General features: G+C 45.1%; 1 protein-coding gene across 4 annotated transcripts in view; it reads left to right on the top strand.

The window, feature by feature from the left end:
* The first annotated feature begins 9,124 nt into the window (after window positions 1–9,124).
* TMEM164 (transmembrane protein 164) overlaps window positions 9,125–14,636 on the top strand; it is a 209,874-nt gene continuing 204,362 nt past the window's right edge. The window contains exons 1-2 of one of the 4 annotated variants that reach the window (XM_037045904.1): window positions 9,125–9,246; window positions 9,907–10,576. In XM_037045904.1, coding sequence (XP_036901799.1) covers window positions 10,187–10,576 — 390 coding nt within the window. In that variant the 5' untranslated portion in view covers window positions 9,125–9,246; window positions 9,907–10,186. Of the gene's footprint in view, window positions 9,247–9,439; window positions 9,611–9,906; window positions 10,577–14,636 lie in introns of those variants that run through there. The other 3 variants (XM_037045905.1, XM_037045908.1, XM_037045907.1) reach the window with 3 other exon arrangements.

Raw genomic sequence — 14,636 nt, 5'->3', positions numbered from 1 at the left:
TTGTTCCCAATGGGGATATTTAAAAATTCTTCAAAATGGCTCCCACCCCAAATCTGTGCAGCCAGAAGTGCTGGGATGGGCAGCAGCAACAGCAGTGGCAGCTGCTCTGCTAGGCTCTTTCCCACTCACGCACACATCCTGCACACTGGCCCTTGTACACACTCACTCACACACACTCTCACTCACTCTCGGCAGGATTTTCAAGTCGATTGCTCTGTCATTTAGCTGCAAGACTGGTCCAGGTCTGGGAGCAAGTGGACAGAGCTTCCAGCTGCTCTGCAGCCATCTTGGATCCTCCAAAAATTAGTGTTATTAAAAAGCTACCCAGCTGATTCTAAATTGTAGTTAGAGATGAAAACCCCTGGGCTGGATTTACTTACATCCCCAAACACCACTGCTTCCTCCCCAAAGATTCTCTTGATGACAAGAGAAAAATTCTAAGATGTCTGAAATTAAATTACAGTGGGTCACAGAGTGAAAGAAAGAGATGAGAGTAATTAACCAGTTAATAGCAGTGGGCCACCTGACAAAAGACTGGGTAATTATCATCATTATTGTTAATAGAACATTGATCAAAACAGCTTAAATATATAATTTTGATTAATAATTATTAAACATTAAAATTAAATGTACTATTTGGAATGTAGTTTTAACGATTTAAAGTTATGTATATGCATTAATATTACATATTGTGAAATGAGACAGTTCATCAAACCTATAATTCTTATGCATTAACTTTCAGAACTGTGTACCTGTCCTAGAACTGCCACCCCACTTTACCTTTTATCTGTAGCCAATGTAAACTCTTCAAAACAACTTGTATCTTTCTTTCCTAAAACATAATGTATAAAATTGCTAAACAAATCCAGGATGGTGAGCATGTTTAGCTTTTCCACCTAGTTCTATTGTTGGTGATTTAGACTTCATGCCTCCGGACCTGATCTTTTTCTGGTGAGCATTTGTCTCAATAAACCCTTTCTTGCATAAAAGATTTCTGCCCTAAAAGGTTTTTTTTTAAATTGGACACTGACAATTCCAACTGCAGCTGTTTTCTCTCTTCTCTGAACTTTTTAATAAATTGAGATATAACTGCTATATGGTAAAGTGCAAAACTTTGAAGTGTACAGGTCTATGAATGTTCATGAATGTGTGCATCCATGTAAGACCACCGAGATCAAGGTACAGTGTGCTGCCAAGACTCCAGAAGGCTTCCTCCTTTTCCTTCCCTGTCAGTAGCCCATAAGGAGTAACTGTTGTGGGGGAGAAAAAAATAATTTTCCCTCTACCTTGTTAGGTTCCTGGTGGAAACCCCACACCTATAATAAAAGACAGATTAGCAGCAGAAAACTAAAAAGAAGTTTAATAATATGTACATGTCCCGTATACATGGGAGACAGCCAGGAAAACTAATTCCCTGAAATTGTTACAGAACAGACCTGGGGGGGATGAATGATAAACTATTACTGAAAGGGCCCCCCTTTTTTCTCTGGGGCTCCCCACTACTAGGTTTGCTATGCTGCTGCCAGAGGAAATGTTGTGGACTGCTCTGCCTAGTTTTAGGAATTGTAACTGGACCCCCTGTGGCTAAGGATGAGTGAGCGACCTCTGGAGTGACCTCTGGAATTTGAGCCGAAGGAGACAAGGCTTGTTTCTGGTAGCAAATGCTGCCTCAGTTTCCTCCCTGCCCCCAAAGCATGGTCAGAAGTCCTTGACGGCTAAGACCACTCAGAGGACGGGCAACCTAGGCCAGAAACAATCACTTGGGAGGCCATCATGGAAGGACTTGGGGGTGCTGCAACAAAGAGCAATGGACTCTTGCCCCCCCCACCCCGGCTTTGAGATAGCCAGAGTCCCCAGGTACTCCGGGAGAAGGGTTTCCTGGCTCTAATCCCCTTAAGCCTGAATACCTGATGGGGAGTGGTGCAGCTCCTTGCCTTGCTAGAGCATGTCCTGGGGAAAAATCTGGCATCACAAAGACTTCCTGATAAACCTGTGAAATCTGCTCTGCTAAGAGTGCTTTCATTCATATTTTAAGGGTTTGAGCAGGAAACCCTAAAAACTCTCTTCCTGACAGACATTGATTCAGACTAAGCCCTCAGATTTCTTTGAAATGTTATCTACTGTTTGGTCCTTGCTTCCCTGTATTCCTGTCTATTACAACCTGATAAAAGCTCCTGGAGGAGGGGGCTCAATGCCTTTTTCCCCTGAGAAACTGGCCACCTCTCCTCCCCAAGCAGATCACATCATGTCTCAGTCTTGTTTACTTTCAACCGTGGCACACAGGGGGACTTGCGAGGGAAGTCGCCCCACAAGGAAAAACATCTCTCAATGCCAGAGATTGGTGAAAAGGAAAGGGATTATTTATTTAAAAGCTATACAGACTTAGAATAGTGAATTAATGTCTTCATTAAAATACTAAAGTTCTTTAGAATACCCACAGATGCACACAGTCCTTCCTTCTCTCTCTGCCCTAGTCTGAGGTACCCTATCTCAGGAAAAGAAGTAGAATTCCATGATTCAGGCTCCTGGCACCATCAGCTGTGTTGACACCACAATCTCCAGTTAATCCAAAGCCATGTGGCACCTTCTCATGGCCCACCAGCAAGAGCCCTTTCACTCCTTTTCTCCCAGTCAAAGTCTCTCCTGCTTCCTAAGCCATGTGGCAAAAGGGAGCACCCCAAAGCTGCTCCCTTGCGGGGACACAGGCCAGAGGCTTCTTGTCTCCAAACAGTAACCAGAGAAAGTTAGCTTTGCTTTTTAAGTACAGCCTTGAAGCACACCATGAATGAAGAACCTGGAACCCAGGCTCCATTCAGTGAGACCTTGGGGAAAAGTATCTCCCTTGCTGCTCAAATCATTCCTATGCACATAATAGAGGCCCAGTAAATATTTGTGAATAAATGCTAATGTTGAATGATTATGTGGAAAAAAGAAGAAGTAAGCAGATATATCAAGACAAAGGCTTCTCTCTTCATTCTCCTCCATATACATGCAGTTTATTTTTACTGATAATACTTGATATAATATCAGAATTATGCATTTTTTTGCTTGTGGATGATCATGCACACATTTGACTTTTAGGTCAGATTGTGGGTAGAGGGACAGGATTGGATTCAAAAGATATGAAACACAGGAGGAGAAAAGGTCACATGGCTGAGTCAAAGAGCAAGCTCATGCTGTTGAACCCCAAATTCCAGTCCTCACTCTGCCACCAACTTGTGTGACCTTAGGCAAATCACTTTACTTCTCTGAACCTCAGTTTGTCTGTGATAATAATTTTGACACTTTTTACTTCACAGGAGGTCAGCTGAACTTATAGCTGGGAAGGTATTTTGGACAAAGGAATTTAGGATATTGTCTTAATGGGGAAAGGGGAGCTTAGACCACCAAGTCAGGTAGACCAGCTTTCTAAAGTTTTAAGATTCAAACATGACTTGGATTAAAAGGTGGAAAGGTTGAGTTCCTAGAATCATAAAATATTAGAGCCAGTAGGTATCTTAGTAACCATTCTATTTCAAGCTCTTCATTTTATCTGGGTACACTGAAACACAGAGAGATACTTTTCCCCAAGGTCTCACTGAATGGAGCTTGGGTTCCAAGTTCCTTATTCATGGTGTGCTTCAAGGCTGTACTTAAAAAGCAAAGCTAATTTGCTCTGGTTACTCTTTAGAGACAGGAAGCCTCTGGCCTGTGTCCCAGCAAGAAAATGATCAGGACATTGTGTGAAGCTCTTTGAGTTTCTAAAAATTGACACACTGTTTCGGTTCAATTACGAGGACAATGATCTCCTAGTTGTCTACTGCTTACTGTCTTTGCCACTCTACTAGGTGCTGTGGTGGGGGGCGGGGAGAAAAGATTAAGACCCATCCCCTCTGTCAAAGATCTTAGTGTGGGAGACAGGACTCGAATAAGAAAACAATAGAAGGCAGTATGTGATTCAGAATAAAATGAGTAGCGCAGGACATACTGGCTACAGAAATTCAGAGGAGGGACAGAGCTCTGGGAGCTGTGGGTGGGGTTTGGGAGAGTACAATTTCACTTGGGATTTGAAGGATGGCTAGGATTGTTTATACACATGTGGGAGAGGGCACTGAATTTGTGTGTGTCACGCACAGATGCAGAACTGGGTAAAAATAATGGGTAATATTTACTGAGCACTTTCTATGCCCCAGATACTACATGATATTCTACATAATTCAACTCGAATGTGCAGAATCCTAGGAATTGGATGATAATAACCCTTCAATTAATAGATGGAAATTGAGGCACAGATAGGTTGAATAAATTGCAGCAAGTAAAAAAAAAGAAATAAATGAAATTGGAATCCAGGTCCTAAAAACACTTGGCTACTCTATGAAAAAGAATCTGTGGCTCCAGTGATGAAGTTGGCCTGGCTACAGTCATTAAAGATGGTCAATTTGCAAACACAAGGAGTCTCTAGGCCAAATTCTTGACTGAAGTTAAGCATGGAAATTGGAGGGATTAATGAAGCCATTTATTCTGTTGTTCTAATCCATTAACCTAAAATAAAAAGCCAAATGAGAGGCAACAATCATTTATTTGAGATCCAAAAGTATAGATATTCAGGAAGCACTGATTCAAGCAGAAATCCAAATAGCATTCTGAATAGAAGGTGAATGTGAGGGACATTTATGAGAAAGGGAAGGGTAACAACTACAGAAATAAATAGAATGAAAGCATTTCTGTAAGTGCAGGTAAATTAATGTAGTGATGTTAATTCCAAAACTCTGTAATTGTCAGTGCCATATTGATAAATGTCTGCTTTCTTGTTATCTTAGCAAACAGTTGTTTGGAATACAGTGCTGCTTTAGACACACTCAAAGGTTACTTTGCCCAGTTTTAACATTCCAAAAATCTGAAGAGTAAGATGTGAAAGGAAGCTCCTCTGGGAAGAAAGCTCCAACTCCTTTCTATTTTTTATTGTTTAAAGATTTCATTTATTTATTTTTAGAGGGGAAGGGAGGTAGACAGATAGGGAGAGAAATATCAGTGTGTGGTTCTCTCTCATGTGCCCCCTACTGGCAACCTGGCCTGCAACCCAGGCAAGTGCCCTTACGGGAGATTGAACCAGCGACCTTTTGCTTCACAGGCCAGCACTCAATCCACTGAGCCACACCAGCCAGGGATATTTTTATTTTATTTAAATTTATTTTCAGAAAGAGGGGAGGAAGAAAGAAGGAGAGAAGCAGCAACACATGAGACACACATTCATCAGCTGCCTCTTGCAGGGCCCCGACTGAGGATCTGGCCCGCAACCCAGACAAGTACCCTGATCGGGCATTTTTATTTAAGTATATTTTATTGATTATGTTATTACAGTTATCACATTTTCCCTCCTTTGCTTCTTCTACCCAGCATGCCCATTCCTTCCAGGGATCCCCGCCCCCTTAGTTCATGTCCATGGGTCATAAATATAAGTTGTTTGGCTTCTCTATTTCCTATACTGTTCTTAACATCTCCTTCTCTATTTTGTACTTACCATTTATGCTTCTAAATCCCTGTGCCTTTTCCCCTATTCTCCCCCTCCCTGCTGATAACTCTCCAAATAATCTCCATATCTATGATTGTGTTCCAGTTATTGTTTGCTTAGTTTGTTTTTTTAGATTCAGTTGTTGATACTTGTAAATTTGTTGACTTTTTAAAAATCTTTCTTAAAGATTTTATTTATTTATCTTAGAGGGGAAGGGAAGGAGAGAGAGAGAAATATCAATGTATGGTTGCCTTTCGTGCGTCCCCTGCCAGGAACCGGGAACTGGCCTGCAACCCAGGCATGTGCCTTGACTGGGAATTGAACCTCGATCGTGTGGTTCACAGGCCTGCGCTCAATCCACTGAGCTACACCAGCCAGGTGCTGACATTTTATAAGCTCATCATTTTGATCTTCTTTTTCTTAAATAAGTGCCTGTAACATTTCCTGTAATAATGGCTTGGTGATGATAAACTCCTTCAGCTTTACCACGTCTGGTAAGCACTTTATCTGCCCTTCCACTGTAAATGATAGCTTTACTGGATAGAGTAATCTCGATTGTAGGTCCTTGCTTTTCATCACTTTGAATACTTCTTGCCAGTACCTTTTAGCCTGCAAAGTTTCTTTTGAGAAATCAGCTGATAGTCTGATGGGAAATCCTTTGTAGGACATTTTCTGCTTTTCTCTTGCTGCTTTTAAGAGTCTCTATGTTTAACCTTTGACATTTTAATTATGATGTGTCTTGGTGTGTTCCTCTTTGGGTCCAACTTGTTTGGGACTTTCTGTGTTTCCCAGACTTGTATGTTTATTTCCTTCACCAAATTAGGGAAGCTTTCTTCCATTATTTTTTCAAACAAGTTTTCAATTTGTTGCTCCTCCTCTTCTCCTTCTGGCACTCCTATGATTCAGATGTTGGTACTTTTGGAGATGTCCTAGAGTCTTCTCATACTTTTCTCATTTTTTTGAATTCTTGTTTCTTTATTCTGTTCTGGTTTAATGTTTATTTCTTCCTTATGTTCCAAATCGTTGATTTGAATCTGGGCTTCCCTCCCTTCCCTGTTGGTTTCCTGCGGATTTTTCTTTATTTCCCTTAGTGTAACCTTCGTTTCTTCCCTTATGCTGTTGCCATACTCAGTGAATTCTGTGAGCATCCTGATCACCAGTGTTTTGAACTCTGCATCTAATAGGTTGGTTATCTGCATTTCGTTTAGTTCTTTTTCTGGGGTTTTGTTCTGTTCTTTCATTTGGGCTATATTTCTTTGTTTCCTCAATTTGGCAGCATCCATCTGTTTCTGTGTATTAGGTAGAAATGCTTTGATTCCCTGTCTTAGTGTACCTATTAAGTTGTAAGGGGCAGAGACTTAGGTATTTGCCAGGGTAGGGCAACCCACTTCACAGGTTTGTGGTGCTATGTGGGAGAGATGGGTCAAAAAGGGGACTACGCTGTTGCCTGGCTTCTGGAAGCTTCCCTGGCACTCAGTCCATCATTTCACCTACTTGCCTATGTGACTGGCACCCTCCTGGCTGTTGTCCTAGTGGTAATTCCCAGAGTGGGAGGGTTTGCATACGTTTTAGGTGCCAGTGGCCCTTTAAACAGACTCTTCTGAGTAACCAGCAGTTTCTTCTGCCACTCCAACCCTCACTGTTTTTTACTGCCAGAAGTTATGAGGCTGTATCTTCCCAACTCTAGAACCCTTGGCTGTGGCTGGGATTGCTTGCTCCCAAGATATTCCTCCCAATTTTTATCCACCACATGTGAATGTGGGAACACCCCATCTGCCACTGCTGCCACCATCTCTTTGCACCACACTGCATCCTCTCTGCCCTGGCTCCATGACTCCATCCCTCCTGTCCATCTGGATGTATGTGGCTTCTTTTAATCCTTGGTTGTCAGATTCCCATACAGTTCAATTTTCTGGCAGTTGTGGATGTTTTTGTTTTGAGGTTAGTTGTGATTCCTGTTGTAGTTGTGTGAGGATGTGAAGCATATCTACCTATGACTCCCTTCTGACCTGAAGTCCTTCCAACTCCATTTTAAAGGGGCTCCATTTATATTGTTTTTCACACCACATTGTTACTTCCTTGAACATAGGAACTTGAGGTCTTCAGATGCTGTATGTCATTTCCAGGAGCTCTACAGCTTTATCCTTCATGTTCCTGGTTATGTTGCAGAGAATTTAACAAACACCCAAGGAGAATGAGTGAGTAAGCCTCTGTATCAAGTCTTGATTGTAGTTGTTCTTTATTAATTAGCACTTAAAGAGCATTGGACCTATGGTACAGGCTGTACAGAAGCTTGGGATTAAACAAGGCTCTTGGCTCTGAGGCTGTAATTTGTTGTGAAAACAAGACTTGTAAAGGATGGAAGAACAATGGCTTGATAATACAGTATACAGTATTTTATACTTTGAGTCTGGCTTGCAGCCAACACTCAGAAGTGTTTCCTAGGCAAGGTGCCTAACTGTTTTTGTGAATACTGTCCTAACTCATTGTGAGTCTTCAATAAATATTAGAGCAACATGCGATAGATTTTAAGGAAGTTTTTTTCTGTTTCCTTGTCCCAAGAAAAGCAAAGCACAGCCTGTGGGTAGAAAGCAGCAGGGAAGGGAGGAACCTATTTTAACCAGCTGTCTTTATGCAATTTTTGGGTAAGTCCATAAGCACATTGTCCTGGTTGGCCTTTCAGTGTTAGGACCCCTTGCCAAGTGCGGATTGGGAAGCAGCAGCTACCTTGCAAGGAGGAGAGTGAAAGAGATCAGGAGAAGTTTGTTTTGGTCCAGTCAGTCTCTGATTGAAGGCATAATAGCAGAAAGGGGAGAAAGAGGGCTTGGAGAGGAAGTGGCAGGGGTGGGCTGTGTAGACTAAGGTAAAGAGAGAAAAATACCCTATTCAAGCAGGAGGAGGAAGAGCAGGGAAAAGGACTAGAGGCCTTTATGTTAGGCACTGAAGTGTGAGGAGTGGGGTGTGGGTAGCAAGGTGAGAGAAAGTGCCATCCTGGTCTTGCACGAGTGTAGTATTCCAGGTCAAAAAGGAGGAGTGTCTGGGAGCAGAAGGCCAGACCCAACCAACACCCGGAAGCAAAGCTGGGCCAGCTGCTCAGCAACAGACTTCAGTGTCTCCCACCCCCGCCCTGCCCAGAGAACTCAGTCAGAGCCGGCTGAGTGCCTACAAGGTGTCCGGTGTAGAAAGAAGTGCCCTAGAGAATCGAGTCGCAGGATGTTAAGTCAGTCAAAAGGCTTCACCAAAGAGGCACCTTCAGCACACGTAGGGGAAGGAAGGTGGATGTGCCCGCATGCAAGCTCCAAGAATGCAGAATTACGAGGCAGGCTAGGAAGGAGGGGGAGGAGGTGAAGGAGGCGGAGACTGAACTCGGAGGAAGGAGAGGGCATGGAGAGCCGAAAACAGGCAAGGTGGGAGGTGTGACTGGGGGCAGCGGTGGTGGGAGCGAGGTGTCCCGAAGAGAGAAGGAGGCGAGGTGGGATAGTCTTGGGCCTCCGAGCTTGGGGGAACAAGGTTTAGTGGAACGGGAGGAGGCGGGGGGACCGAGGGGGATGGAGAGGAGGGGGAGGAGAGAGGGAGGGGAAGGAGGAGGAAGCGAGCGCGGTGGCTGCAGGGGGGGGAGGAAGACAGGAGGAGGAGCCTCGTGAGGCGGCGGCGGCGGCGGCAGCGGCTGTGGCCGCCTGGGCAACGAGCGCCACGGTGCGGGGAGCGCGTGAGCCGAGAGGTGGCCTGAGTGCGGGTGGCGGGCCGAGCTGCCGGTGAGTGGAACCCCAAGGGATGAGGCGGTGGTTCCTGCAGCCGGGCGTGAGGTGTGGGAAGATGCGGCGCTGCGGAGGGAGGGGGCGGGCCCATAGCCCAGCCCCTGGCCGGCCCGGCCTTCCTCCTTTCCTCTCTCCCTCCCTTTCTCCCTGCGGGCTTCCTCCCGCCGCTGCCCGCGCTAAGGGGCCCGGTCCCGGGCGGGCTGCGGGTTGGGGGAGGTGTTGTCCAGAGGGTGGGAGCCGGAGGCTGGTGGCTGGACCTGCGCGGCTCCAAATTGGCCGGAGGGACACGACGCCGGCGAAGTTGCTAGCTGGGGGCAGAGGGGGCCAGGCGTTTGGAGGAGTAAGCGATTCTCTGTGACGAGTGCGTGAGAGGAGGAGTCCGGCGTCCCAGCCATCCTCGCCGCCAGCCCGACTACCCAGCCCCGCTAGTTCCTTCCCGTGTGCCCTCCCTCTCATCCCTTTACCCCTGGTTCGCTCCGGCGGCACGGCTGGGTCCCCTCGGTCCTGAACCACTCGGCCTCCGGCTTCCCCTGACCCCTGCTTACTTCGCCACTGTCCCGGTTCCCTGTCTCTTCCTTCGCTAGTTACCCTTCCCTGCTTCGTAATTCCGATGCAATTGCCTCTTTGAGACCTTTTTTTTTTCTCCTCTCCTTTTAGATTGGCCAACGGCTCATTTCAACCCTGCCTCGTTGGTGGCCACTGGAGAAACGCGGGGGGCTCCCCAGACAGCCGTGGGGACAAGTTAGAGCCAGCACTTAACCCCAGGCCTCGAATGTAGCTTCCCTTCCCCTGCTTTCGGTGCCCTCGTGTCTGAAGTGAAGTGCGGGTGTGGGGGTGTGCCCTCCGTACAGGTCCCACCACCCGAGCAACTCTCTGAGCTTGTGTTCCATCTCACTCTTGTTTCCTGCACGGTGGTTGAGGGGAACCGCTTCCTATCATGTCCCGGTATACCTACCAAAGTCTTCTGGACTGGCTCTATGGGGGCGTGGACCCCAGCTTTGCAGGCAATGGGGGCCCCGACTGTGCTGCCTTCCTCTCTTGGCAGCAGCGGCTGCTGGAAAGTGTGGTGGTCCTGACCGTGGCTCTGTTGGAGATCCTGGTGGCCCTGCGGCACATCCTGAGGCAGACGAAGGAGGACGGTAGGGATGGCCGTGGCTGCCAGCCAGAGCAGGTGACCCAGCGGCCAGAGGAAGGCAAGGAGACGCTGAGCAAGAATCTGCTCTTAGTAGCCCTGTGCCTGACCTTCGGGGTGGAGGTGGGCTTTAAGTTCGCCACCAAGACCGTCATCTACCTGCTCAACCCCTGTCACCTGGTCACCATGATGCATGTGAGTTTGTTGAATTTTTCCTGGGCAGCCTTAGTGATAAGTCACTTCTGTACTCAAGACACTCAGCAGTGTAGAGCACCTCATCCCTGTGGAAAGGGGGAGTCTTAAAACTGATTTTCCAAAGATCTATTTTTGTACATATCTCAGATTTTGCTTTCTTTCACCTCTGAACAATGCGTTAGTCTCACACTGGAGAGGAGGAACATAGTGCCAGAGCCAACTTGTTCTCAGGCTGGCTGCCTGTCCCTACCCAGCCCTGCTGCGGCTTTTCACAATCAGGAAGTCCAACCCTAGTCAGGTGCCCTTTCTGAATCACATCTGGAGAGTATGGCCCAGCCCCCCTGTCCTCTGTCATAGTTAATTCCCAGATACCTGGTGACATTTCTTTCCTGGAGGTGATCAAATAACATTCCTTGTCTCCATGACAGTACTTTGGAGAAATACTTGTGCAGGTTTCCCTTAATTATTCTTTCATTTTGGAGTTTAGGCTATTAGGGTGAAGTCTGCCTTTGAATTATGAGGGTTGGAAGAGCACAAAGCTCTAAGTGCACTCTGAAACAGGCCCCAGGCTGACTCGCGAACTTTAGGTTGTTGGTTTCTATCCATGATGAGATGGTATTTATTATTTTTTTGCAAACCTTTCTATCTTACCACTCTTATTCTGTCTCCTGTGGTCATGGTCCAGGAGCACTCAGAGAGCTGATTTCTTTACCTTTCAATACCTATGCTAAGAAAAACAACTGGAAAAGGAAAGTGCCAGATACGTAAAAAGGATTCAAAAGGAAAGTGCCAGATACGTAAAAATAATCTGGTTGAGGACCAAGAGTGAGACTGTCTTTCTGTAACTCTGTGTGAGGAGATGTTCTAAAACTATAAAATCCTGAAGGAGAAGGAAGAGGAAAAAGGGCAACAAACCTTTTTTAAATTTCAGGTGGTGGAAAACATGGTGTCTTTTATTCAGGGATAATTTTGAAACCTGTCATTAGAATCTTTATCGCTTTTATATTTGTAGGTTGTTCTCAGGAGACTTGTGACAGCCCTGTGTGGGGCAGCACATTAAGGTTATTGTCTCCATTTTGCAGGCTTGCTGGGGGCCCAGGGATAGCAAAGTAACTTGTCTGTGGCCAAAAGATGAATTATCTGGGTAGGAAAGGTAACCTACCCTCTTTGGACTTGCAAGCTGTCAGTGGAATGGCAGGGCAGCCTCTGTGGGGAGGCTGAGGCTGATTAGCATGGCAATGACTACTTGTGGCCTGCCTGCTTGCTACCTCTGTGTTCTAGGAGCTCCTTTGACTGCAGGTTCCTGGCGTCAGTTTCCCAATCTGTAAAAGGTGGTAAGTGGCATCAAGCCCTCCCATTTTGTAGATGTGCCAAGAGATGCAGATAGCTTTGGAATAAGAGGCTGCTATTAATTCAGTGGCTCTCATCATCAAGAAGGGTTGGAAGGGGCAGGAATTTTTTTTAAAGAGAGGGCTTCTTGGGAAGTGATGCCATTCACAGGAAGGAAATCCAGGGTTCTCCCAGCTAGACCTTCTGTGTTAAATTTGAGCCAGTTCTCTTTCTTCTTTTTTTAAATGAATGCCCTTTTTGTTAATGAGAGGAAACAACACATCTCAGCTGCTGCTGCATGAGGCTTTTGGGACAGGAGTGCTTTTTTTGGATGGCAGGTGGTCAGGGTCAGAGGGTGCCTCTTCCACAAAGGGGTCTTGAGGCCTCTGGCAGCCACATATCTAGAAGGTTAACAAAAGATTAAATTCAGCCAAACTGGGGCTCCTGCTGCTGTAATGATGTCAAACCTGGCAGGACCATGGTTTTTAGTGGAAATGTTTTGAGAGGTTTTTAGAAGTCTCTGGAGACTTAGTTCTGGCATTAATTAGTTGTGTGACTTAGGGGAAAATACCTGTTCCTGGACCTCAGTCTGATCATCTGCAAAATGAAGCAGAGTTTCACTTCTAGCTTTTTTTAAAAATTTTTTTAAAGATTTTTTAAATTTATTTTTCTTAGAGGGGAAGGGAAGGAGAGAGAGAGAGAGAGAAACATCAATGTATGGTTGCCTCTCATTTGTCCCCTGCCGGGAACTGGGAACTGGCCTGCAGCCCAGGCATGTGCCCCTACTGGGAATCGAACCGCGATTGTGTGGTTCGCAGGCCCCGCTCTCAATCCACTGAGCTACACCAGCCAGGGCTCACTTCTAGCTTTTGACAGCCCATATTCTGTGAGTCTTTTCTCCTTTAAGCAGTGGCTGGGGATGCAACAGATAACTATTTTAGAAATGATTTAGGCGTTTTCGGTGGAAAAAGGAAACTTGTTTCTTCTCTACTGAAGTCAGGTACACTTGTTCATCTTGCATCCTTATTCATCTTTTGCTGCTACTTCTGTTTCCCCAGAGAAGTTAACCTGACCAGGTTACCCTTGGGGGTATGTGTAGAAGATTAGGGCACTTAGAGCTGTTTGCTGCAGAGAGATGGATGTTTAGGGGGCTATGGACAGATTCCTGTCACCTGTGTATTTTCTGTTGTCCTGTGCTTAGTTCAAGCTCTGAATAGAGTTATGCTTAGGAATCCTTGAGCTAACTCAGAATTAGACTCCTATCCTTTACTTCTAAGTCCCTGTTTTGTATCATTTAAATAGTAATCTCTAACCTATTGGGGGACTTAGTCTTTGATGACTCCAGTGTTCCATAACCTACCAATGGCTCCTCCTGGGAAGCATAAATGTGTGGATTTTAAAAAGTTGATGTGAGTCCTTAAAAATTCACAACAGATGGTGGGAAACAGTTTTCTCACTTGGTTGCAGCAATGAGTAATGATAGTAAGTATTGTTAATATTACCTTACATTGATTTAGTACTTTACTGTTTATTTTGAGGTATTTTAGCATGCATTTTCTTATTAAGGTTAAGAAAAGGTTCTTAGAAAGGCTTGAGCCTGGACAAAGAGATGTTAAATGTTTCCTGCGACTGTATATTCCAAAGGGGATATACTAAGTATCAAGAAATGCTTTGGCAAGTCAGTTAGCTGAATTAATTAGGCTACATTATGCCAGTAAATTCGATGGACATCATAGGTCCTGATAAGGAAAGGGAGACATTGGCTGAAATAAAAGGGAAAGCTTAGCAGAAACATTTCTCATGTGTGTTTCCCAACAGGATGACTCAATTTTGGCTTTATAGAAAGGTCTTGTTCCTCAGAGTCAGTGTAGGTTTGTCTATAACAAGGATGGTATTGCTTTAGGCCAGGAAATAGACGAGTTGGAGGGCAGTTGGTTAATCTCCCCATCTCCCATTTTATAGTCTGTAAAACATTTAATTCTCAAAACCTTGTCACACAGACCCTCCCCTTACCTACGTTGCCAGCTTTAGAAGCATTAGGAAGGACAGTTTTTGTGCCCAAGTTCTGTTCTTGATTAATATTCCTAGTGTCAGGTTTCTTTTTGGTCTTGTTTGACTTCTCAAAGACCTGTGACTGTAGACTGATACAGGTTTGTATGATGAACCAGCATCACCTCACATCTAAATTCAAGCTGGATCCTCAAGCAGGATCAGTAAGCAGCAACATCGTTAAACTCCTTGCTGAATATCAGTAGCATTTACCAATTACACCCATAAGTATTTCTTCAAGCATGAGTAGCCCTCTTATGCACATTAGTTTGGCAGGTGTGAGTGACATGAAATGAATTTACTGAGTGGTCATGCTGTTTACCAAAAATCACACAGCCAAGTTAATGGCAGAGGTGGCTTAAGAACTGAGCTGCTGCAGTGGGAATTGGGGCTTTAGCAGAAAGAGATTCTCATAGCGATTTAAGCCCTAAAATTTACAGTTTCCCAGTAGAAGGGCTAAAATGTCAGACAGTTTGACTGATTGTATCTGTAAGGACCAGTGGTCTTAGTGGCCCTTTATCTCTCTTCTGTACATACAGTTATATTGTCTCTGCCTTAGAAACTTAACAGAAAAAAATCCCATTTTGATCGTGTTGTCTAATTGTCCAATTCCTGCTGTTTCTGTCTGTGTTTGTGTCAATATCTCCTGATGGGGCAATGAACTTAGTGAGGCACAGTACGT

The sequence above is a fragment of the Sturnira hondurensis genome, unplaced genomic scaffold (assembly GCF_014824575.4).
Source record: "Sturnira hondurensis isolate 20B ecotype Veracruz unplaced genomic scaffold, ASM1482457v3 Scaffold0004501, whole genome shotgun sequence".
Classification (NCBI taxonomy): domain Eukaryota; kingdom Metazoa; phylum Chordata; class Mammalia; order Chiroptera; family Phyllostomidae; genus Sturnira; species Sturnira hondurensis.
The sequence above is the reverse complement of the archived record's forward strand: the minus strand, read 5'-3'. Positions and strand labels throughout refer to the sequence as shown.